Here is a 26,050-nt window from a genome sequence, read left to right as displayed (position 1 = left end):
TCCAAAGAGTAAACCTGGAAATGTACTCTTTCATCGTCTTAGTTGCATCTGCAGATAGCATTTTATGAGAAACAAGAAGTGGCTGTCTAAATTTCTACAAGCTTTTTAAGTTGATAAGACGTCAGCTAGTCAAATTTAAAACAGGACCATCAGGTATATTTGGGTATAGAATTATGCAATTAAGTTGTAGTGGTCATGCTTTGCCTTAATGATGCATTATACGTTGTTTTCTTGCAAATAACTTTATGAATAGAACTTATGATGTACTATTATTTTTCCAAAGTAGGTAAACAAAATCGTGAGCCTTGGTGGACGTTTCTTGTCATCAGTTTCGTAGTCTTAAGCAGCTGCCTGCGCATTGTGCCGGTTTCGGGTCTCTTTTCTCCATCTTTGATATCAACAGTTTTCTCCCTTTCCTCCCCCTCTCTGCTTCCCAATTGTCGAAAGGACTGCTTCTCTGTATGGTTGGGATCATGGAGAGAATAGCCTGCACACGCTACTCGTTCTCCTGGTTCTTCTTCTTCGGCTGGGGCATGTTGGCATGGCGGACAACCCCTTCTGAAGGTTGTTACGTATCTGGAGTGGTAGTGTGGGAGACTACATGCTGCAATAATATGCAGGAAACCATCATCTGCAGGTGTCTGCATGTCATCAAATGTTCAGGAAGCTGCAACAGTCGGACAGGGAAGATTAGCAAACAAATAACAGGAGATTGGGGTGATACTTGGAAAGTGTATATCCTCCAAAGCAGGTTTTTACAGTCCAATTTCTAGAATACGCTCAACAGGTGGAGGAGCAGCCTTCAAAATCATCTAGTAAGGCTAAAGTTATCAGAGAATGACACGCCACTAAAGGGGATTGGGTATAATCTTGTAAATGTGTACATATGTATATGCCTTTGGATATCCAAAAAAAAAGAAAAAAAAAACTATATGCACTATATCTTTGTTATTATTGTATTTACACATTCGTGCGTACCAAAATCTTATTTTATTGACATTAATTTTTATTTTGCCAGGAAAATGTTTTTCTTTTAGTGTATTTATTTTCACTTTTTATGCAATATGAACTAAAGATCTTTAATTATGTCTTTAGTAGGCCTTTAGTGATGTTTGCAAATAGTCATAAAATGTCAATAATGTCATACATATATGTGCTATTAAACATGCTTAGTAGCAATTTGCAATGTCACTAAAGAACCTTTAGTGGCGTCATTGGCCATAGTAGGCTAATACCCATGGCAGTCATCAAAAACTCTTCAGTGGCACCAAAAAAATGCCACAGAAGGTATACATATATATATATAGCCACAAAAGACTAATGCCCCACAAATGACCTTCAGTGGCACCTTTTGATGTCACTGAATGTCGTCTATCTTGTAGTGCAATAAATAACAAAATAAAAATATCTACTATTGTTTAAAGAAAAAGTATTCATAGGGCCCATAAAAATCTACATAAGGTTCAAGAAGTTTTCTTCACCTCCATGCCTTTTCAATAGGACAAGACATACAGTGTTGTTTCTTGTTTAAGCAACTTGCATTGCATGTTTTATATATATATATGGTAAAGACATAATTTTTTCATGAGAGGAACTGAATTCTTATATATGATAAATAAAACTTTTTAATATTTACATGTAAATTTTAATTTTTTTTTAGGGTCCCGGGGGGAGGACCGGTGAGGACGGAGCGAATGCCCCTGTCAGCCCCTGTTATATATATATATATATATATAAAGGTTGACAAAGCAGATGTTTTCATCACTGGTTGTACTGTGGCCGATGCTCTCCGCCCATATAAGATTATTTGCTTAGCTGATTTAATCATGAGAATAGTCCTCAAAATGTGCCGAACCCATTTTACTCTTAACGAAAGCATCTGATAATACTATCATTTATATATTATGAGTTTTTTTTTTCCATGATAATCTCTGCCTCGTTACCTATTCTAGATTTAGTCCTTTCAGCTTAATTTTTTAAACCCATCATCTTCGTTTCCGATCTTGCTTCACCATCCCAAATGAAGAAGCTAATCTCGTAAGTGGCTAATAGAGGAAAGCATATTTTCAGTCTTGATTAAAATATAATGGACAGGACGTGGATTCTTTATATCTTGGAATATTTTTCCTTTCTACAGCTAATGGAAAAATTGCAATCCCTTGACCTAAAAGTTAAGGAATCCAGAAATCCTTAAATTCAAATTTATGCTAAACAATATTTGCCAATGTGAGTCAATTTTTACTAACTATATCAACCAACAAAAAGCTGGCCACTGGCCAATTTCAGATGGCTCCTAAAGACAAGTGCTGCAATTTCTTAATTAGCAATAACATGAGCTAACTGTGGGAGTTCTTTCTTTCTATGAAACATTCATATTGGACTATAAAAGATTGCATCATGATTCACTGAAAACAAATCAGCGCCCATTTGATCAATTTCACCTGGATTCTAGCTAGAAGGCCAAAAGCCCTTGATCATCATAATCATCATCTTCTTTCTAGTTATTGTGCCGTCAATGTGGATTGTTTAACTATGAAATTTTGCTTACATTAGTTTAGACTTGTAACTCGACTGGGTGCAGCTCGATCAAGGATTGGTGAACCTTTAATAAGGAGTAGGGCTGTACATGAACCAAGTTGAGCTTGGTTAGCTCGACTCACCAACTCAACTCGACTCATATCTTGTTCAGTCGAGCGAGTCAAGCTGTACAAGATCAGCATGAGCTTGACTCAATAAACTGAGTCCCGGCTTGAGCTAGAATCACATGCTTCTTCATTAATTAGTTTTTTGGACTAATTAATCAATTGCAAAGACGTAAACAAGATTTTCAAGCTGACGCAGAGAGGAGACAAGAAAGGAAAAAAAGAATAGGTAATGCGGCATCGTGGAGAAAGCAAACCTTGGAAACGTGGCTATTTTCTTCCTCTACTTCGATCTGCTGGTCTTCTTCTCCGTAATGTTCGAGATCTCAACAGTTCTGGCGCTCCGACAGAGTCACAGCAGGAGGAGGAGAAGAAGAAATAAGAAGCAGCAGGAAGGAAGGAAGGAACGGTGCGCCAGAGGAGGTTCGTGGCGGGGGGCTCTATAGCGACTCAGCATCGACCGTGGCATCCAGAAAACGCCCTTGTGCTTCGGAGAATTATCGAAGACCCCCTTTCCTTTTGGGGGTCCAAAACGCCTCCACGGGCGGAGCATCTTCCGTGGAATGGCGTTTTCGATAATTCTCCGAAGCGCAAGGTCGTTTTCTGGATGCCACGGTCGATGCTAGAGCCTCTGCCACACGAGCTCCTCTGGCGCACCGTCCCTTCCTTCTTTCCTGCTGCTTCTTATTTCTTCATCTTCTCCTCCTCCTTCTGTCGGAGCGCCAGAACTGTTGAGATCTTGAACGTTACAGAGAAGAAGACAAGCAGATCGAGGAAGAAACTAGCCACGTTTCCAAGGTTTGGTTTCTCCATGATGCCGCTACCTGTTCTTTCTTTTCCTTTCTTGTCTCCTCGCTGCTTCTGCTTGAAAATCTTGTTTACGTCTTTGCAAATGATTAATTAGTCCAGAAAACTAATTAATGAAGAAGCTTCTTGCTCGTCTAAATTTATCTCTTGCTCATCTGAACTCGTCTAGATTTATCTCTTGCTCATCTGAAAGTTCCAGAAAACTAATTAATGAAGAGGCTTCTTGCTCGTCTAAATTTATCTCTTGAAAGTTCATATGAAACTTCATTGCTTCTTCCTCGAGAGTGGAGCTGCTTTACACGTCGTTGGGCAGTTAAAAGAAGAAGAAGCAAAACCATTTTAGTCATTTTGTGGTTTCCCCTCCCTCCATTCTCTTCCGTCCTGCCAAAACAGCTGGACTCCACTCCCCCCACCGGCTCCGCCTTTTCCCGGCGTCGGAGTCCGACCGACGCGCGGGGATCTTTGACGGAATGATGAGGTGGACGCGTGAGCACTTCTCTCCCACCTGAAATTGCTTTTCTTTTAATTAAAATACATATTCCAAATACAGGAGGCCTCAACCTTCTTGAGAGTGTTGGTAATTACCTCTTCCACTCCAATTTATTTATTGGTAAACCACACTCAAAATTCGATTTCTTTCATTTATAAAAGGTTCACCATTTGAGCAGTGAATGGAGATGACTCCTAGAATGTTTACTGCACTTAATTTTTTTTTTATTCAGCTTGTTCTTTAACATAATTAAAATTGAAAGATTACTAGTTTGTCAACGTTGTAACATTGGTTGGATCTTAGATCCAGGTTGATTTCAGATTCTCGGATTCAGATCCAAGGTTTTAAAATCTGACCCTTAAAATGCATGCATGATAACATCTTGCTGCAAGATAAGAGGCTTCAAACTAGTAGCGGAGCCGGCGTGGGCGCCTGCCCATGGCAGCCCAAGAAAGCTCCATTTGATGGGATCGAGTCCCAACAGTCCACAGAGATTCACGCTCCAGCTCCAGAAAACATAAATCAGTTGCCCGCCCAAATTCACCCCAAGGCCAAAAGTAGAAACTAAGAAAGGCGAAGGGCAAGCCGGCAAGGCCGCAGGGCGCAGGTGCTTCTTCAAGACTTCAAGTCCAAGGGCGGCGCCAGGTGCTTCTTCTTCTTGAATGATTGAATAATGGTGTTGGGTTTCCCTTTTTTTCGTTTGTCATTGTGCATCACATGCCACAAGATTGAGAGCGTAGGAGCCAACCAGTCAAATTTTCCTCCTAGCTGAGCACATGGGTGGGATCAAGAACAACTGAACAAGAGACCTGTTGTCTGACGTTACTAATAATAATTCTTGAAAGGAAATAACTCTCGTCTCAGAAATTTTGCGAGTGGCCTTTGCAAGTAATCCTGTTTTGATACCCATGTGCTCAGCAAGGAGGATTATTAGTAACGAGAGTTATTTCCTTTCAACAAGTATTAGTAACGTCAGACAACAAGTCTCTTGTTCGGTTGTTCTTGATCTCACCCATGTGCTCAGCGAGGAGGAAAATTTGACTGGTTGGCTCCTACGCTAGAAAGAAGCACCTGGCGCTGCCCTGCCGGCTGCTGCCGCCCTTGGACTAGGAGTCTTGGAGGCTTGACCCTTGCGCCTGAGGGCCTGCGCCCTTACCGGCTTGCCCTTCTTAGTTTCTATTTCGGCCTTCGGGTGAATTTGGGTGGGCGACTGTTTTATGTTTTCTGGAGCTGGAGCGTGGATCTCTGTGAACTGCTGGGACCCGATCCATTTTTGACGTTGGCAAGGCTCCATTTCACATGGAGTTTTCTTGGGTACTTCTCTCCAGTGTTGAGAGGGCTCCAGGGGCCCGACAGACCACCTTCGGGGCATCAAAAAGAAAGAAACAGGGGGAAAGAAAAAGATCAAGGACAAGGCTGGTTTGGAACTTTTGGTTTTGGGGGCGAAAAAACCCCAACAAATGGTGTATATATATATATATAGTTTTATATCGCTAAAACTCCAGTTGGACCTTACTCGGCCGAATCAAGTCTTGGCTGATTCTTGGTGTGGATCGCTTAGGTCCTAACCCGTAAGCTAGTAAGCGAACAATCCTGATCCGACTCGGGTGATTCTCCAGTCGGATCCCTGGGTTTGCCAACTATAATGCTCTCAATAATGGTAATTGTTTTTGCCACAATATGATTTTTTAGGTTGGGCTAATTTAGGATGGTCTTTCTTTCTTTTTGCGTTAATTGATGTTTGTTCCATTGCATTACAGGGGAACCATGACGAGCTCATGCCGAACTTCTTTGCGCAGGCAGATGCTCTTTCTTGTGGAAAGATAAGAAGAGTGATAATTTTATAGTCAAAAGTTTCAATCATAGTGCTTCACACAATCCATTTCGCTTCCCTAATTCATTTTATGCATCTTAATTTCAACAATAACTATTGTTGCTGGGAATAGGGAATCTTCTTCTTCCTTACCTAGATGCATATAATATTGGTCGGGTTTGTGATACTTCTGTAACTATTTTTATAACAACCCGACCCACTCTTGGGCTCGGGCCCCTGGTTTGACGGATCCCAACCCGCCCCCTAGCAGTTTCGGCTCCAACCTCAGAAAGGCTAAGAACCAGGACAATCATCTCATTAAAGCCTCCCTTTATAAGCCATTGAAGATCCCTCACAATCTTTGATACGGGACTAAAGTTCTGAGGTGTTACAATTTTCTTGAAATACTTTTGATTTTATATGCTTGTAAAAACACATTTTGTCTGGTTATGCATATAATATCTTCATCTATGTCATTCTTGGTTGTCTACTGGATCTAACATCTAAGCAATTCTATTATTTAGTTAGTCTAGCAAAATTGAGTGCCTTCTCATTTTGAAAGGTTCTTTCTCTCTTCATGTATCAGTTTTTATTTCAATAGATCGAGCAAAATCATTTTTCTTGTTTGTAATTAGTGTTTCTTCACGTCAACAAATAACATTACTATAGATCTCCACCGATTTTTGGAACTAATTATGTCTTTCGTGGATTAAGAAAAAAAAATTAAGAAATCTTCACGGACACATGAACTTGCATCCATAAATATATTACCAACATCCGTCAGCATGTCAATAAAAAGTTTTACCGACGCCCATCACATGTTGGTAAAAGTATTATTACTGATGTCTTTGGATGTGTATGATGTGTCAAGTGTAGATATCTACACAGATCTGTGCGCTGAGATGTCAATGATAGTTTTCACTGACAACCGCTTCAAAGGTCGCTAAAACTTTTACCAACTCATCTCCATCAGCGGTCGGTGAATCCTTTGTTTTTTGTAGTGACTATTCACACTCCAGACCCTGATGCAACCCTAAGTCCCAAGAGTAGTTGGCCGAAGGGCAGACAGAGTCTTTGGCTTCTCATCCTCTCATTCTCTACAAACTCTAAATTGAGGGGGACTACATTCAGATAAGGAAATAAATTGTTGCTAGCTGCGTGAAATATTGGTAGCGTTCCGTGAAGAATTGGTTGCCACTTATCTGAAGATGTACTTGTTATAATTGTCTAAGGCTCAAATGGAACTAATGTCACGCATAACAGATGCTTTAAATTTCTGTAAATGTGTTGTATTGTAATTCTTCATTTTAGAACTTGTACAAATATTTGTTCATCAATGAATAACATAGCACTACCTCACCTTTCTTTCCAATTTTTTTTTCAACTTAGTCACATATAAATGGTAAGTGTGCTGGCCAAGGAGATAACTATGGAATGATAATTATCATGAACACCATGGCGAATCAAATATAGCATGTCGTGGAAGACCATGTTAAAAGCAACCAGAGAATCTCCAGTGGAAAAGGTATAGCTATCATCAAGAAAAACAAAAACTGGCAAATAGTGCTGTAAAATCTTCTGACTTAAATGGAGGTATTATAACTGTCACGGGCCGACTCCTTCGGACCGTGCGGCGTGGCAAACTCTCGCCAGTAAGCCGCAAGGAAACAATAACAGTCCTTAAAATAAGAAGAGGCATTTATTGCAATACAACTATTTAATGAATCTCACTACCACTCGATGGATTAAGGTTGATAGATGCCTTCAGTGGTGAACAACTAAATTCAATCCCTTAAGTTGTTTTTTTTTTATGTTTTTCATCAAACCCCAATGTTACCTTCTGCAAAAAAAGAGGCCTCATGAAGAAGGAAGGCACACAAGCTCATGGCCATACTGCGCGACATACAGCTCAGGATGATGGTCGTCACGAGCAAAGGATACATGTTTGATGATCGTCTCGAGCAAAGGTTACAGATTTGAATATTGCAGCCCTAACATAAGGACCATCTGCTCTCTTTTCCTTCTTCTCATTTGTGCTCTGTTGATCATGAACATGTTGTGCAACCTCATGAAATTTCCATTTTCAATCTTCCTCTTGGGTTCTTTAATAGTTTCTCCAGCCGGTATAAGTTCACTTGAATATGTTGTTTTTGTTTTTTCAAAGTACTGATTGCAAGACAAACTTTCTTCTTCGTTGCCTTAGAAAGAAGTATTGTGTAAACCCTCATACCTTTTGGTAACAAACAACAACTCACTGGTACACAAGGAATTAATCCAAACGATAGCAAACTTGATGGATGAACAAATGCAGTCATCTTGCCATTAGTAGTCTGAAGCAAAAACAGTCGAGTGAAATTATATTGGTTGGTGTAACTATTAAAGAACTCAAGTAGAGGATTGAAAATGGAAAATTTCATGAAGTTTATATATATAACATTTGTTACTTTTCATTGGTTCATAGAGATCAATTTCAAGGAATTAACTATATAGCGCAAATGCCAAGGATGACAATGTGAATTCATTTGCTAATCTATACAATTACCATTCATACAAATAGATAGAGACAGCTTAATGCAAGGTGTCTATGTCCCCTTCCCCAAATGAAACATGTGAATAATTATTCTTGTGTATGGAAAGGGAGAGTGAGAAAGACAACATTACTCAAAATGTCATATGGTTCTTTATTCCTTTAGCAACACACTTGCTGGAGATTCTGCCTTCGGAATTGCATTAATGAATGAACCATACGCAAAGGAAAACAAATGGAGCTAATCTATATTAGAAGTCCCCTAGGCTTCTAACCTTAAAAATTCTTATATTGTTTTTTGTATCTTTATTTCATCTTTCAATGTACTTTGTTACATCTGTTGCACTTTATCTTCCAACATGAAGTAGACAATGCTCTTTCATTTCCAATTGGCGTTAAATAATGATGTTAAAACAATAGACAAATTATTAAGGTCAGAAGCCTAGGAGCTATCTTTATATGTATTTCCTGGAGGAACTTACCAATTGGAGGTTTTGCCTCCAGAATTGCATTAATGAAGAAAATGGAAGAATGAAATATACAGAAAGGAAAATAAGTCTACTAACCTTATTAATTATTGTACTGCTTTTAGTATCTTTATAATTTCATCTATCATTGTTCATTGTTATATCCATTGTTTCATCTTCTAACCTTAAGTTGAAATTGTATAACTTTCAATTCATCAGGAAACATTTCCAGTGGGCGTCAATATCCAAACCAAACCTGAGAAACCACATAGCAATGGAGCTGAAGAAAACCGGGGGAGCTTCAACTAGAGAGTAACCAACCTCTGGAGCCACCTCCATTGATTGTTCAATGAAGAATGCTGGGATCCATTGGTTGCTTTCTCTCTAGTTGGAGAGGTTGATAGGCTCTCCTAGTTTTCTTCGGCTCCACTGCTACGTGGTTTACCAAGTCTGGTTCGGATATTGACGCAGATAGTAAATGGTTTCTAATGGAATGAAAGGCATTGTCACCTTCCGGTCATGAAAAGATAACGAAAAATGAATGAAACAAAGAAAGAAAAATGAAATAAGTGTACTAAAAACAATATAAAAACTACCATGGTCAGAATCCCAGGAGCTAACTTTATATATATTGCTTGCAGGAACTCATCTGCTAGAAGTTTTGCCTTCGTAATTGCATTAATGAAAAATGAAAGTGAACTATAGGAAAAGGAAAATAAATGGATCTAATCTATATTAGATAGCTCCTGGGCTTCTATCTTTAATAATTATTATACTGTTTTTAATAAATTCATTTTTCATTGTTCTTTATTACATACTTTGTTTTTGTATCAATCAACTTGAAGCTGATAATGTTCTACATACATTGTTTTTTTTTTTCAATTAACTTGAAGCTGATAATGTTCTTCCAATACATCGGAAACAATTTGTAAGGGGCATCAATATCTGAAGCAAACCTGGAAAACCACGTAGGGGTTGAGCCGAAGAAAACTAGTGGAGCCCATTGACCTCTTCAACTAAAGAGGAAGCAACCAATGGAACCACCAACTTCCTCTCTAGTTGAAGAGGTCGATGGTCTCCCATGGTCTTTCGCGGCTTCACCGTTACATGGTTTCAGTTCTGATTCAGATATTGATGAAGATAGGAAATATGATTCCTGATAAGAATGGAAGGGCACTGCCAACTTCAGGTGAGGAGATAAAGATCATTGAATGCAACAAAGAACAATGAAAGATGAAATAAAGATATATACTAAAAACAGTATAAGAATTATTAAGGTCAGAAGCTTAAGAACTATCATTACATATATTGCCTGCACGAAATCACCTGACGGAGGCTTTGCCTTCGGAATTGCTTGAACTAAAAAATGAAACTGAGCTACATAGAAAGGAAAACAAACTGAGCTAATCTGTATTAAATAGCTCCTAGGCTTCTAACCTTAATAATTCTTATATTACTTTTACTATGTTTATTTCATCCTTCATTATTCTTTGTTACATCTATTGTTCTGTATCTTCTTACCTGAAGCTGACAATTGTCTTTCTTTGAGGTTAAACCTTAGCAGAATCTTTAGCCACTGTGTGGGAAAGCTCATTCTACCCATTCCATTTCATTATCATTTAAGCACTGGCGGAGGCAGGGATCTTTTGTTGAGGGGGTAAGAAATTTAGATTTTAGGGGGCCCCAACATATACAAATGAACAAATTGTAAGAAATTTCGAGAAACTGATGTGGGCGAATGCCCATACCAGCCCACATGTGGTTCCACCACTACATTTAGAGCTTAAGCATAGAGGTAAAGTTGGCTCGTTGCGTTAGCCTCGGATCTCATATTCTAATAAGCTCATTTGAGGTGCCTTTCATGTGGGGCCTACAGGTAAGCAAACACCATATTTCACTATTTCGGATCTAAAATCCTCAGTAATCTTGGATTCTATGTTTGTTAGTCTTAGATACCAGATCTGGGGCTGCCTTGAAAGTTGAAACTAACACACTTTATGGAACTCTATATCTAGACGAAGAGTAGACTTGTGTATTTTAGACCAACATTAAATAGTTAAAAACGTCAACCTAAAGGTCTGAACGAAGGGAGGGACAGACATTAAGTTGTAAAACCATCAAATGTAAGGTACTCACCTAAAGGGAGGGAGGGAGAGGAGGGGAACCAATTCATTGCTTGAGCAGAGTCGAGGTGACATGAAATATTTGGTTTTGGGGTTTCCATTATTTGATTTTAATTGAAGAGATGCACCCATTTGCAATTCTTGTATTTTCAATTCTTCCTTTTTCCTCTTCTTGCTAGGAATCTATGCAGACGAGGAGTACTTTGAGTGATAATAAAGGGGCGTTTGTTAACTTGATACTAAATTCAAAATCTGTCAATTGCCCACATAAATTCATGGCCTTGCTCTCTGAGTTTGACCCCTCAGAGTTCTGATTTCTTTATTATTTGAATGCTAATTCATAATGCTGTTGGGACAAAATGTTCGATGTCAATGGTTCTGAAGTTCTTCTCGAAGCCCATCCGAAACCGAACAGTCCAAATGGCGATCTTTTTCCACCGTTTATCTTGGTCGATAAACGGCAATAACAGCATCCTTGGTGTTCCCCAAGAGATCATCCCAACTCAACCACTCCTAATGTTTGCAACGAGACTCTTGATTCCTACAAATTCTATTCATTCCATTGACACAAAAAGCTAGATTATAGCCACCCAGATCGGAGAAGTAGACACCCTAAGAGATCCAAGGTCAACCTCTTTAGATTAAAGAACACCCACAGATTAAAGAAATTACAAGTAAATACTGCATAATTGTAGATTGTAGAATGTCACAAATGCAAGCATAAGGTTTCACATATATGCGAAAAAAATTCTGGTGCACTATGCATTTTTAGTTTCATCCCGCAAAGAGTTGTTTCCTTATTATTTCCTTCCTTTTTGCTATGTTGCCTACATAAAATGAATGTGTTCTTGTGTTTATCTTCATAACTGGGTTCCATTTCATGTTTTGAATTTGAATCTTCTTTTGTCTTGTTCATATTTTCTGATATCTTGGCTCTTATTGGTTATAAGAAGAAAATCATTATTTGCCATGAGAAGCTGAAAAAGTATTTGCAGGTAAAGAAGGGGTTGGCTTCCTTGAGATTTCTGGTCTGATCAATCCTCACTTCTTAAAATGACCCTTGGATAAACATAAGAGATACCTTTGCGTATATTGCTTGCAGGAACTCACCTGCTGGAGATTTCGCCTTTGGAATTGCATTAATGAAAAAGAATGAAAGAATGAACTACACAAAGGAACTCACCTGTTTTATAGGTTTATTCAAGAGAATGTCATTTGGATCAGATGATATAAATCCAGTCTCCTTCTAAATCCAAAATCAAAAGGTATCACTTTTGCAAGGCATGTCTGAAGTTTGAACAGCAAAGTTTTACAAGCCTGATGACTAAGGGAAAGCACTTAACATTCCATCGTTAAACATAGGAATGGAACAAACCACTATCCAATTTCATATTGCAGCTATGATGATCCACTTGTCCTTCCAACTTCCTTATCCAATAAAAAAAGGAGAAGAACTGAGCTTTTCCAGTGTACCACAAAAGCATTTCGAAGAAACCTGCATTGACTAGCATACCTCTAAGCAAGAGAAGGCGAACTCTGTGGTTTTGAAAAAGCACATTTGGTCGGTCGCTCTCCATCATGAACTAAAAAAGGAGGATAATTTCATCCACTTTTAAGTCAATTTATGATAACACTAAAAGTTAGAAGCTTATTCTTCTACTATTTCACATTTAAGGGAGTCTACTTAGCTATGTGCAGGAGTGCTACTTACACTTCCTGTTTCAGATGAAAAAGTTCGGGACAGAATTAGAACAGGAAATACTCCTTTACTTCAGAAAATAACAATCCTAAGAAAAGATCCTAGAGGCACTAAAGAAAATAAAAAACCATACAGAACTACTTAAACGTCAAAGTACCCAGGTTTCAGGACGAATAACTACAGATGTAGCAAGGTCACGATAGCAATCAACACTGACAAAGTATTGCAAATTTAGCATGCAAGAAGTTATAAGTTCAAACAGGAATAATGGTGATTATGATTTCACCAGCGAATGTACAATGTGGAACAAACTACAGTCAGAGTCAGCTATGAACTTTTTAATGGTTCGTCAAAGGGATGAAGAATATGAAAGTACAGCAAATAAATGTGGGAACAAATTTGGAGCACGGAGTCTATTTATTTCGACCTCTTTCAAGATAATGTTTGCTCCTTACATGTGTGCAAAGGAAAAAGATGGCTGGATGGTCGGAATATCCATAAATGAGCTTATGCCTTTGATAGCATGCTATGATAGAAAGAGGAAACATCAACAATGGAAGAAAGAAGGAACAACTTAAGAAAGTGAAGATTATTTCTTTACCATGAATATATTCAACCACAGCCGCGCTGGGATTAAAATGAACATGTCTGTCATTAATCAGATTGACATGAGAGTTTTCTAGCGCCTACCCAGGTGGCAGAACATAAAGAACAGAAAACTGCCTTCCATTTTATGTTGAGCTACCTTTTACATATTCAAGAGAAGTCTACTGCAATTCGACATGCAGAGCGCAATGGACAGTAGAACCATTCAGCATTATGAAATTACAAACTTGTAGACACTGGAACCATTCACCATTGTGAAATCACAAACTTCCCCATGAATGACATCTTCAACTTGATGCAGCAGGAAGAAGAATCGAGTTGGCAAAAGAAGCCGTCCCATTGTTCGGTGCCACCTTTAAATTAAGAATAGAAGCAATCAAGTTATAGATCTCAATGTTTTCGAACGATGGCACCTTGCGGCCCCTTGCAAATTGAGGTCCATGACCAATAAAGATCGTTCTCATAGAAAAGAATTCATTATCATATCCATGAGCACCACCACACTCCTGGCGGTTGGAACGCTTTTGCTCCACTTTGTACCCTTCTGCAACTAATCCAATAATCGGAGGAATTCGGTAGCTGTCTACATAATGCAGCCTACTGGGCAAATTCTCCTTAAGGAAAATCTTTAAGTACTCCCCATTCTTAACCTTTCCAGAGCTCAGTCCTTCATTCATCTTCGCAACGACGTCGGCCGGCGAGGATCCAGGAGGAGGCCTTATCGCAAGCAGGGGGCTATAAGATTGAACCCAATCGTGCTGAACTTCAATCCAAGGGGCCAGGTCGTCTAAAAAGATCAGCTTCCCGTCACATGTACCCACCATACCGTGATCCCCAACCATGATAGTCGTCACATCCTCAAACACTCCTCTCTTCTCCAGCCCTGCAATCAATCTCCCGATCATCCGATCAATCCTAGCGACTGCTTCCGTGATCAAGGGATCATCGGGCCCAACTTGGTGGCCCTGGTGATCTGGGTCCTCAAAGTATAGAGTCATGAATACAGGCCTCTCCTCATCAGGGAGATCAAAGTAGCTCAAAACGGTATCAACCCTCTCTTCAAAAGGCACAGAGCCATCATAATTCTTACAGTACTTTGGTGGGCAGTCCCACTTCCCCTTATGGACTTCTGATCCAGGCCAAAAATAGGTAGCTGCCTTCAAACCATTGTTCACCACAGTCTCCCAAATCGGTTCACCCAACCACCACTTGGGCTCATGGCTTTGCATGTTAAAACTATCGTTTGTAACAGGATCCTTAAAATGGTTGTTGATTATGCCATGCCATGCAGGGTAGAGTCCAGTAGCAATGGAATAATGATTGGGAAATGTCAAAGTGGGGAAGACCGATATCAAACCTGTTACTGCTTCAGTGCCATTAGAGATAAGCCTGTGGATGTTTGGAGTTGGGGTCTTGAATTGATACCCAAATCGGAACCCATCTGAGGAAATAAGAATCACAGCCGGCTTCTGAAGCTTCTGTAGGGGTCTGGAGTTCTCTAGAGGCTGCTGGACAGGATGGTGGTTGGTGTTGGTGGGGGAGACGAAGAAGAGGAACCCGAAGGCGATGGCAGTTGACACAGAGATGCAAGTCGTGATTACCATGAAGATGAAGAAGGCTCCAGCCGGCCTCTTGGGGCCTGGGGATGAGGAGTGGTGGTGGATCGGGAGGTTGAGGCTTACAGAGGCGTCGTCTTGGAGAAGGGCAGAAGTTGGGGAAAGCTCGGAAGAGTCAGGAGGTAGGATGGAGAGGGAAGGCGGCCCCATCTTGTCTAAGAATCAGTGACGGAATGGGTTTCAGAAATTTTAGAAGGGGAGAAGAAGGTATGCGGGCAGTAAAGAAGGTGATTGAGAAGAGGAGAACGGTGATAGAGGTTTCCTAGCCTCAAGAAAGAGATCTCGGAGTATTCGAGTCACTTGTGGGTGTTCCGTTCTCTGATCAAAGCAGAAAGATCTTGGAGTATTCGAGTGTCTTTCGATGGGTGTAACGTGTTCCTACTCTGGTTTCGGTGGATAAACAGCAAAAGTAATCTAGTTTGCTGAGTCAATGAAATGGGTAGGAGGATTTACAGGAATCAAAAATCTCGCTGCATATGCTCGGAGTGGTTGAGTTGGGATCACGTCAGCGTCGCCGTTTATGGGCCAAGATAAACGGTGGAAAACGATCGTCATTTGGACCACTTGGTTTCAGATGGGTTCCGACAAAAAACTTCAAGCCATTGGTTAATGAACATTTTCATTTTGTTCCAATTGTATTGCGAATCCCTCTTCAAATAAGACAGAAATCGAAACTCTGAGATGTCAAACTCAGGGAGCAGGCTGTGAATTTTAAGTGGCTGTTGACAGATCTTGAATTTGTAATCAAGGTAACAAACGCGTCTCTATTATCTCTCCAAGTTCTCAAATACAGATTTCTACCAAGAAGAGGAAACAGAAACCTTAAAACCTGTGGATTGCCAATACAAGAATTGTACACGGTGCATCTCTCAAACAGGAACTATATACAGTGGAAAAAACAAATTACGGTGAAAGACTTTGACATTGCTGGTCTTTCAATTTTGCAGGAGAAGAACGAGCTCGCAATTTAAAATTTTTTGGAATGGCTGATTGGCATATTAGAACGCAAATTATTTCATAATTGAATGCACGATGATGACCTATTCCTATTCGCCCATAGGAATCGCCTTCACTTTTACAACATCCAGTCAGAATTGCTGCCCTGGTTGACCCATCTTGCGCATCTGTCGCCAAAGAAAAGGTGAACTTAGACCTACGCACGAAAACTTTGAAGAAGGCTCAATCAAATGTCGCCGTCAATCAAGTCTCCTTTTGTCCTTAACAGTTTTTTAGTTGTTCAAACGACACAGATTCAGGTTTTCAGAAATCAAGTTCTTTCCATGAAAATCTTGAAGAAGCTTGGGAAAGGGGAGGCCGATGAAGAATCATGTTTTTCCTTATAATCTGGCTTTTGGAGAGGGGGTTAACAGTAAAGCCTTCCCTTTCAGTTGAGACCTTCCCTTTCCGTTGAGACCCTTAAGGGCGGTTTAGCATTAGGAACAACATGTAATTCCCTTTTCGTTGAGACCCTTAACGAGCCGTTTGGTATTAGGAACAAAATGTAAGTGCTTGAAAAATCTATCTCAAGACTGATATGGATTAATGCATTAGGAACAACATGTAAGTGCTTGAAAAATCTATCTCAAGACTGATATGGATTAATGCATTAGGAACAACATGTAAGTGCTTGAAAAATCTATCTCAAAACTGATATGGATTAATGGGACATTTGTTCAAGTGTTTTATGAATCTATCCTAATTTTGATGCAAGACATTCACACCTTGCGCATCAGCTCCTTAGATGTAACTCAACTATTTTAAAAGTTATTCATTTGGCTGCCGGTGCGCTTTCATTTACATGACAGCACCTTTGACCTCATCAATTGAATACTTTTGAATAACCTAACAGCTTAAACAAACTGCTATCATATCTCAAGTTTTACTTAGTTCATCCCTAGGCTTGTCCATTAGATAGGTTTATGGCATCTAAATTATTACTATTTGGATGAAACCATCCATACTTGAGAGACTTTATTGCCCTTTGAGAGCCAATGCCATTCTTCAGCCCTAATGATCATCTTGACATGCATTGGCTTGTATAAGGGGAGGTGCCTTCCTGGATTTGAGCAGCAACTAGCTGCCTATCAGCTCCTGGCCCAGACCTCTTGGGGCTTATAGCATATAAACATTGAAAATTATGGTTCTACAAACTTTTCTTTAATTATCTTTTAAAATAAATATTTCGATTCGATGGCCGACTATGGTGCTGCCTGTCAGCTTTTAATTATCTTTAAAAAATACCAATTTTTATTATTTTAATTATTTTTGTAGAAAAATACTTTTGAAACATTTTTCTCTGATTCACAATATTGAGTTACCAATTGCCAATTACCATGGAAATTGTCTTAATGAGCCAATGGAGCCCTGCATCCTTCATTGAATCGCCAAGGAAGGAGGCTCCATTGGTTACTTCCTCTCTAGTTGGAGAGGTCGATGGGCTCCGTTGGTTTTCTCTGCTCCACCTGTAGATGGTTTCCCAGCTTTGGTTCGGAAATGAATGCCCATTGAAAATGGTTTTTGATGGATTGAAAGAGCATTGTAAGTTTTAAGTTAATAGAAAAAGAACAATGGAAGATGAAATAAAGATGCCAAAAACCATATAGCAATTATTATCGCCAGAGCAATCTAATATAGATTAGCTCCGTTTGTCTCCATTTTGCATAGTTCACTTTCATTTTTTTCATTAATGTAATTCTAGAGGCAAAACCACCAGTATGTGATTTCCTGCAAGCAATAAATGAACAGATAGCTCTTAGGCTTCTGACCTGAATAATTTCCATATTGTTTTAATATCTTTATTTCAAATTTCATTGTTCATTGTTGCACCCATTGATCTTTGTCTCCTCACCGGAAGCTGACAGTGTCCTTTCATTCTATAAGGAACCATTTCCTATCTGCGTCAATATCCGAACCAGACCTGAGAAACCATGTAGTATATTGACTCCCATTAGAAATGGTTACTGATGGGCTGAAAGTGCATTGTCAGCTTCAAGTTAGAAGATAAAGAACCATGGATGTAACAAAGAACAATGAAATAAAGATACTAGTATTTGAAGTATTAAGGTTAGAAGCACAAGAGCTATCTAATACATAGAAGTTGCAAAGTGGGTGGGGTTAGGGGTCGGTGTGGTTGAATATGGCGTATTCAATCAGGTAAAACATTTTTACCTTTCATACTGCAAGATGTCTGTGAAAATAAGGAAATATATCTTTTGGGAGTTTTCTGAAATCGGCTTCCAATTATGAGGTTCCTGAATGCCTTGCAGCTATTGGAGAACTATTTCAATTCTCTCAATTTTTTAAAAATAGGAACCTTTCTTTCCGAATTCTTATCGGAAACATGAAACTTTGACTAGTCCAGAGGCACAACCTATTCCATTCCAAAAAGTTCTGTAAGTTTTGATTATATGTAACATCTGTTTGGTTTCATTTGCTAACTTGCCTCGTCTTTCAGGGCAGTAACTGCAACTGTTTACTGTAGTATTTTGTCTGGTAATTCAAAAATCAATTACAATTTATAAGTGGAGAGCGAGATTCATTTAACTAGCAAAGCATCAAAATCTCATCAAGTGCCACTCATCAATTGCGCATTTAGGAGCTCTATGAAACTGTTAATATTATTATTCAACTTCTTCTCCTTTCTTTTCCTTTCCTTGTCCGTTCAAGCGAGATGGTAGTAGGAATTCACGGTCTCTAATATTTGTAACAGGCACGGGAAGAGAGACGTGAATCAAACCAGCTGCTAAGATATTATGTTATTACTTTAGAGTAGGTGAATGAAAGTGATTTAGGGAGGTAGTATGAGAAAGAGAATTAAACAAATCATTAAGTGAGGGATCAGGTTTCCTGGTAACCGTGGGATGAATAATAACCTTGATTTTTCTGGGGCATGAGAGTGAGTTTTATTGATTAGCTTCAATGCTAAGAAGACTGTTGAAATTAGTTAGAAAGTGCATCCTAGGAGCTACAATCCTTGCAACGCAAATAATTTTATTTCTGTCTTCATCACTTTGGAGTTGACATCCAAGGGTTTGTCAGACCAAGATTCGCTTCATTGCTCGTTAATTATAAACATTAATTTAAGTTACTATGCCTTCCTAGATTACTTCACCACAAGAAAATGAATGTTTCAATTTGTGCTAAGGATTATGTATGAAATACCTGGCAGCTGGTGGGGTGGAATACAAAAAAGGAAGTAAAAAATCGTAATCCTCAATCCACATTTTCTCTGGTCAGTTTGGATTTGATCCAAATTATGTTTGGGGCCAAAATTTTGTGCTTGCATTTGGTTTTGGTTGCGGGTTAGGTCAACTTTTCCAGTGTAAGTTCAATTAATTGTGGGCATGGTAGTCTCTTTACTTGGTAGTCAAGAATAATGTACTTGTTGAGAGTTGTGAAGTAGCTAAGGATGCCTCCTCTTCTTCTCCTACCACAGTACGTCAAAAAACTTACTATGGATGTTCAATTCTTCGTAATTGGTGCTTTTATGTCAAAAGAGCTGGCTCTTATATGTTCTTTTTTCACTGTTTTTTAATGTTTATTTAGGGAACAGGGCTTTCGGCATAACACCCATAAATTTAGACTCTTATGGTTTTAAGATTTTGACTTAATTTTGAGACTTTATGGTTATAAGATTTTGACTTATTTCGGAACTTGAGTAGACTTATGGTACACTGATTAAAGTGTTGCCCTTGACACTGTTTGCAACTCATAGGAATAACAAGAGATTCAGACCTTGGATCCCTTTAGTGTGTGAGCAGCTTTACTTTTCCGGCTGCACTACATCGTCTGAAGCTGGCTCGTGTGTGTAACTTACTGATTAAAAAGAATGTGGTAATTTTTGAATTCCAAACATAAATTATGTACAATATAAATTGGATGCCAATGTTTTTTATTACAAGTCAAATCACTTTCAAATTAGCTTGCGTTGGTGAGGGCATGATCTAGGACTCCTATCTCAAAAACAGATTCTCTACTATCGAATAGCCGTTGTGAATATATTAGATATTGACATATTGATAAAGTCAAGCATCTACCGACCATATTCTTCAAGCTTTCCTGACTAAATCTTTTACAAACTCTTCATACGCTATTAAAATTATAAAGTGAAATTGGACATATACCTTTTTGGCATTTTCCTTATTTTAAAAAATTTTAAAATAATTTTAAGTTACATTAAATGTGAAAAAAAGAAGATTAAACTGGAAGGGATCCGATCGTCTGTATCATGTCCTAGAACGATTCATTTTCAATACCATATTGACCACACGAGCGACCCAATAAGAAGGTCGGATTGTAAGTTGGAAAATCAACCCATGAACCGAAACCAGAGAGAGATTTGGGGAGACTGAGAAGACCGGAGAAACACCGACCACCACCGTCACTGCCGAAGGGAGTTGGGACTCGAGAAACACAGGGCAGCAAGTGGGTGGCAGAGAGAGATTGAGAAGGGGAGAGAGAGAATGGCGTACTTGAGCATGGGGGAGGCTCATAGAAGGATAACCCAATATCTCAACCGCTTCTGTGATGCCATTACCAACCAGGACGGCCCCTCCCTCCGATCCCTTCTCTCCCTCTCCTCCAACTTCCTCTCCCTGGCCGACGCCCTCAACGTCTTCCAGGTCTCTCTCTCTCTCTCTCTCTCTCTCTCCCTAATAAGATGAAGTTCCTTAGCACCAATTTCTGCTGGTGGGTCACCCATAATTTCTTTTCTGTCTTCATTATCTGAACTGTTAAGTTTTTGGCACAAGGACGCCAACAGATTGGTCAGGCAGAACGACAAGTACGTGCAGTTCGCCGAGATTCTGGTGAACCATCTTAGATGCTTGCAAAGCTTCCGGAACGATCACTTCGTTGATGCGTATAATGCGTTTGAGAAGTCGGCAAAGTACGGGGAGACGCAACCTTCCCAGTTTTTGTTATTTTTCTTTTGGTTAGTTTTAATTAACTTGGAATTTTCAGTGCTTTTCTGCAGGAATTTCGAAATTGGGAATCTGCGTGGGCCCTGGAAGCTCTGTATGTGATAGTGTTCGATATTCGGGGGCTTGCCGAACAGGTGATATTAGGTTAATTTTCGGTTTGTTTGTTTGTTTTCTTATGTTCTAGGAGTGTAGGCCGTGAAAAGGTGGAAGCTGAATGACCATGATTTATGAACAGTTCATTGTTAAGTTGAGTCATTACTTAACGGTAATTGGTTTCAAGAATTATGGTTTTTGACTCTGGTTTAATCTGCGTGCAGGCTGATAGAGAGTTGGTTGCCGTTGGGAAGAATCCTGATAAATTGAAGGCAGCTGGTTCCTTTCTAATGAAAGTGTTTGGCGCACTTGCTGTATATCTCCTATACTTATTTGATGTTTCTTCTGACCTTTACTTGAATGTGGTGGACTAATTTTTCTTGGGCTTAGAATATAATATACTGAACTCACAAATGCACCTATCTTGCTTTTGTTAAAAAGAAAAATCTCAGCGCTCTTTGAACCAGTTAAATGTTTATGGATGAATTGTTTTCTGGTGATGGACGACAATCAACTACAGAAATGCATATTGTTACTCTGTTATCTTGATCTGTTCAAGTTCTTCCTTTAATGTTCTTAAAAAATTTTGGGAGCATCTCACACTTGCATAACAATGCTTACCGTCTGACTTACTTACCAGTCTAGTAGTTTCCTGGTATAATAGATGATGCTAGGAATCGTAGATGGAATTTGTGGGGGGGAATGGGTAATTGGCTCAATTTGTCACCCTTGATGCATTTGAGTTTCTCATATTTTTCTACTATTTCGTTCCTTCCAGCTGTCCTTATTATATGAATATTCTTTATAGAATTATATCATACGAAAGAGGTTCGACCAGTGTTCTATCCATCATGGATACAAACAGTAGAAGTGAACTGGAAAATGAATTAAGTTCTAAGCTAAGTATCTGTGATGACTTGATCTTCTTGAAAGACAGAGAAAAAAAAAAGATTATTTATTCTACCCCGAGAACAGAAAGACAGGATCTTTGGTTGATCTTTTATTAGTATCTGTATCCTCCTTCCTTTCTTTGATTCAGACATATGAATCGAGAATCCGGTGTGGTTACAAATAATTGTTGTTCATTTAGAATTTTAAAGGAAGTCAGGATTGTCTACATATGCCGATTGTTTGACAGGTATTGGCATAAGAGGAGGTAACCTGGAAGGAGCAGCTGAACAATTTGTATCAGGGAGTTCATTGTGGAACTAATATACTTGTTTTGCATCCTAACCATAGCACAGGAGGCCAAAACCCTCTCTCAAACATGACACGAAAATTTTGGAATTCAACCCTTTTTGGAAGCCCAAATTCTAAATAAGCAAACGTTGCTTCACTTTATGGTCAGAAATCCAATTGACATGATTTCCCTTGTTGAAGCTCCTGACCAACCTAGCTCCTTGTTGACCGATCTTTTTTGCTTAACAGCTTGTTTCTTCTTTCTCAATCTTTTTTTGTTTTCCTTCCATATTCTTGCCATTAATTTTCTTGAAGTACCAGAATTTTTTTGAATGACGAAGGAAAATTTATATGTTTGATGTGTTAAGTGCCACATCATTTGATCTTATGCAGTTTCACTTGAATTACTTGAAATCTATAGTCTATTATTTTCCTTAGAAATGCCTGTATGGGCTTTTTTTATCTTGAAGAAATGAGTCAACGATTGGGACACCTAACTCCCATTTGCCTTCTTATTGAAGGGTAAAAATCCAAAACGTGTTGGAGCACTGTATGTCACATGCCAATTATTCAAAATATATTTCAAGGTTGGTACTGTTACTTTTTCCTGTCTTCTCTTTTGAGTCAACTTTGATTCTTGAACTTTTGGAGAATATCATGAGCATTATGAAGTAAAAAAAAGTTGAGCTTGCATTGTGCTTCTAGTGCAGCTTGGCACTGTTCACCTCTGTAGGAGTGTGATAAGAAGTATTGAGACTGCACGTATTTTTGATTTTGAAGAGTTTCCTACAAGAGACAAGGTATTATCAATATTTAGTTTTTACTTTCCCCTTTCTTAGATTAGAAATTTTATTTTTATTTTCTTTATCTATTATTCATGAAGTCCGACCTATTTCTATGGTTGAATATTGCAGGTTACATACATGTACTATACTGGTCGTTTAGAAGTTTTTAATGAGAATTTCATCGCTGTAAGTAACAGCAATATCATAAGATCTACAAAAGTTTTAGACTTGTTGAATTGTGACTTAGAAGGTAGAAATTGGAACCATAATATTTTCTTTACTCTATATATGCCAATGCTGTTGCGACAATACCTGACACCTTCTTTCCAAACAGTTGGGAGAAGTAGTAATTCTCTATTGGTCTTGAATAAAGGAAAAAGTGAAAGGATGAAACAGAAAAAAGGAAAAGCAGTTTAATCTATTTAGATGAGCTTTCAAAGTAAATATCTACTTATCTATTGTATGTAATGAAACTGATTCTTTTGAATGGTTTTTTGCCATGTCTTAGAAGAAAAGAAATATAAATTATAAGCAACAAAGTAGACGAAATGATATAAATTTGGTATTACTTGTAAAAATGCTAATCTTTTGTATATTATAATTTATAAATTTGTCTTGACTCGTATTACTTGTTAAATAGTTTATCTGTTTAAGGGTATGGTTTACATGGTTTATAGGAAATTGGAAATATGTGGTAATGACAGAAATATTTGTCAACTAACTGGATGGAATACCTTGTATGACTATGGTTGCTTAAAAGTCTGGAGTTGCCAATATTTGGATTCTTCATGTGAAATATCTCTTCCATAATAAACATCGACCAAGCTAGGAGGACAAAGGAAAGTGAGCAGCAATATCAACGAAGATATTGATTGTTCCTTGCTATGTGTTAGCAAAATTTGGACATATTTGGCTGGACTATTTCCTGGGCCATAGGGATTAATGAATTAAGAAAAAAAGAAAAAAACACTACGGAAGTTGAGCACTTGGATCTCCAAGTTGCTTGGTGATTATATAGCACGTCGAGGTGATTCTTGTTCTAGAAAACCCCACAATATGTTTTTTATGTTAGGGTGGTGAATCATAAAATTTGGTTTCTCTTCTCAGGCTGAAGAAAAGCTCATGTATGCCTTAAAACGCTGTCATCCTCAAAAGCAAGCAAATATAAGGTATTGGTTGGTTACTCCATTCCATTGCTATCCATTACCGTACATTTCACGTAGTAAGTGGATATGTGCATGATAGTTACGATGATGGTCCAATGTGAAAGAATTTTGTCTCTTATGTTTAGACATAAAATCATTTTATGTCTTCTCAATTGTGAGAACAGGCTGATACTAAAGTACCTGATACCTGTGAAGCTCTCACTTGGTATACTACCCAAGAAATGGCTTTTGGAGAAGTATAATTTGCTTGAGGTGAGTAGTAAGTGATTTTCTTTATAGGAGCTATCTAGTTTGATTCTATTGTATGTTGATGAATATTTCTTTGATGCTCTTCTTTAGGCATTTGACAAGGGTAGGTTTGCTTTCTTCAACCTTGAGGTTTCCATGTTTGCTGATATTGATTTCATGGAGCCAGAGACATGCTTTAAATAATCTAGCCTGGGAAATTTATTAGCAGATATAAATATGCAAGACTTTACGTGAACACTGTACCCTTTCTCGTATGGGCTGTCATTGGGTATTTACCCATATGACTGTAACAGTGACCTTAGTATTTATCACCAGGGGTTTCAATAGGCCAATTGACCTAGGCCTTTCTTTAACCAGCAATAAAGGAGGATATTGAATCCATAGAGTGCAATTAGTGTATGGCCAGCATTAGTTTGTGGAGTTTCATTTCCAGACCAGGGTCTAATTGGAGTTCTGATTAGGATCTATAATTTTCCAAAGCAGAAAAAAAAATAATGAAAAGAAAGCATTGTTTTGCTGGCATGGACTGGTTTCAGTTACAAAGTACTTAATTACTAACAAAATCCAGGTTGGCATCCCGGTTGACCTGCATCTGCACTCATTACCTGCACGTTAAGGTTTCATATGGATCTGAATAGCAAACTGGACTTGGGTCTGCACCCACATCTAGTTCTTATGGAAGTCTGACACGTTGCCACCTATTTATCACACTTAATGCAACGAATGTTCCTGAGAAAAAAATGGTCTGCTTTGAATACATTTCCCAACATGAGAGATAACATAGCACCAAATGGAGCATGAATTGTATATGGTTGTTGCAGTTTATTTTTCTATTCTGTACTTTTTCAGAAATAGTACTCGTTTAAATGTTTCAGTATGCTGATGTGATTCAAGCATTACGTACTGGTGATCTTCGACTTCTTAGGAATGCCCTTCAAAAGCATGAGGATAGGTACTCCTGAATTGTTCAAATTGGTTCCAAATTCTGTTCCACCTCTTAGATCCAGTTCTGATGCTTGAATGTTGTTGAAATTACTTGCTTTTTCCAGGTTCTTAAGATCTGGTGTTTATCTTGTTCTTGAGAAGTTAGAGCTCCAAGTTTATCAACGATTGACGAAGAAGATGTGAGAATTAGTGTCTACCTGTATAGACTTCTTTTGCCTCATCTTATACTTTTGTGTATAGTTGAGCGTTAATGCTTTCCTTGCAGATACATCATCCAAAAGCAGAAGGATGCAAGCAAGGCGCACCAAGTAAAATTGGAAATCATAGTAAAAGCTTTTAAATGGCTTGAGATGGATATGGACATTGATGAGGTAATCGGGGGAAGCAAAATATTGTCTCTTGCATTTTCAAATTGTCACTGATTCAGATTTTGCAGGTTGAATGTATAATGGCGATACTCATTCACAAGAATCTTATGAAAGGATATTTCGCACACAAGAGCAAAGTGGTAGTTCTTAGCAAGCAAGATCCCTTCCCAAAACTGAATGGCAGACCAGTAAATTCGTAAACTCTTGTTTTATCATTGTAACTTGTTGAATTGGCCCCTGCTGATATGGATAAAAATTTTGTAATGCCCCTCTACTGGGGACCATGTTCCTCGTTCAATTACTGATATGTATGTGAGTCAATGTCTCTCTCCACCTTCATGGAGCCAATCTGGTGCCTTCAGCTTTGAGTAAGCAGTATCTCCCACTTGGTAAATAATATAAAAACACAGAAACAAACAGGTTCAAGTTGTTTAGAGAAAAAATTTTGGAAGCTAAGCTCTCTTCTAGTCTGTCATTATGCCTTGTTCCCATTTTCCAATCCGGCAGCTGCTTTGTTGATCTATTAGACTAATTATCGTTAGGTGTTGGTCTCG

The 26,050-nt window shown here is 38.6% G+C and overlaps 2 protein-coding genes across 3 annotated transcripts; one reads left to right on the top strand and one right to left on the bottom strand.

Annotated features, from left to right (window-relative positions):
- Positions 1-13,142: 13,142 nt before the first annotated feature.
- LOC116256814 (uncharacterized) lies at positions 13,143-15,237 on the bottom strand. The gene has a single exon (XM_031633306.2). The coding sequence runs from the start codon at positions 14,938-14,940 to the stop codon at positions 13,462-13,464; it is 1,479 nt and encodes a 492-aa protein (XP_031489166.1). The 5' UTR covers positions 14,941-15,237; the 3' UTR covers positions 13,143-13,461.
- A 4,849-nt stretch (positions 15,238-20,086) lies between these two features.
- On the top strand, positions 20,087-25,817 carry LOC116256854 (enhanced ethylene response protein 5). 2 transcript variants are annotated; one of them, XM_031633373.2, is made up of 13 exons: positions 20,087-20,411; positions 20,552-20,677; positions 20,752-20,845; positions 21,029-21,118; positions 22,505-22,570; positions 22,694-22,783; positions 22,898-22,954; positions 23,876-23,937; positions 24,099-24,186; positions 25,059-25,135; positions 25,233-25,307; positions 25,394-25,499; positions 25,565-25,817. In XM_031633373.2, the coding sequence occupies exons 1-13, from the start codon at positions 20,317-20,319 to the stop codon at positions 25,694-25,696; spliced, it is 1,158 nt and encodes a 385-aa protein (XP_031489233.1). In that variant the 5' UTR covers positions 20,087-20,316; the 3' UTR covers positions 25,697-25,817. The 2 variants fall into 2 exon arrangements, with proteins under 2 accessions (XP_031489233.1, XP_031489232.1); XM_031633372.2 differs by having other exon boundaries at positions 20,089-20,411; positions 20,541-20,677.
- The last annotated feature ends 233 nt before the right edge of the window (positions 25,818-26,050 follow it).

The sequence above is a fragment of the Nymphaea colorata genome, chromosome 6 (assembly GCF_008831285.2).
Source record: "Nymphaea colorata isolate Beijing-Zhang1983 chromosome 6, ASM883128v2, whole genome shotgun sequence".
Lineage (NCBI taxonomy): Eukaryota > Viridiplantae > Streptophyta > Magnoliopsida > Nymphaeales > Nymphaeaceae > Nymphaea > Nymphaea colorata.
Note: the sequence above shows the minus strand (reverse complement) of the source record. Positions and strands in the feature narration are given on the sequence as shown.

What these genes read in the sequence shown, in the direction of transcription:
- LOC116256814 (XM_031633306.2), bottom strand. Translation starts at nt 14,940, where the DNA reads ATGGGGCCGCCTTCCCTCTCCATCCTACCTCCTGACTCTTCCGAGCTT.
- LOC116256854 (XM_031633372.2), top strand. Translation starts at nt 20,253, where the DNA reads ATGGCGTACTTGAGCATGGGGGAGGCTCATAGAAGGATAACCCAATAT. An exon ending in ACGCCCTCAACGTCTTCCAG is followed by an intron (nt 20,412 to 20,540) that starts GTCTCTCTCTCT and finishes TTTTGGCACAAG; the next exon opens with GACGCCAACAGATTGGTCAG. An exon ending in CTTCAAAAGCATGAGGATAG is followed by an intron (nt 25,136 to 25,232) that starts GTACTCCTGAAT and finishes TGCTTTTTCCAG; the next exon opens with GTTCTTAAGATCTGGTGTTT.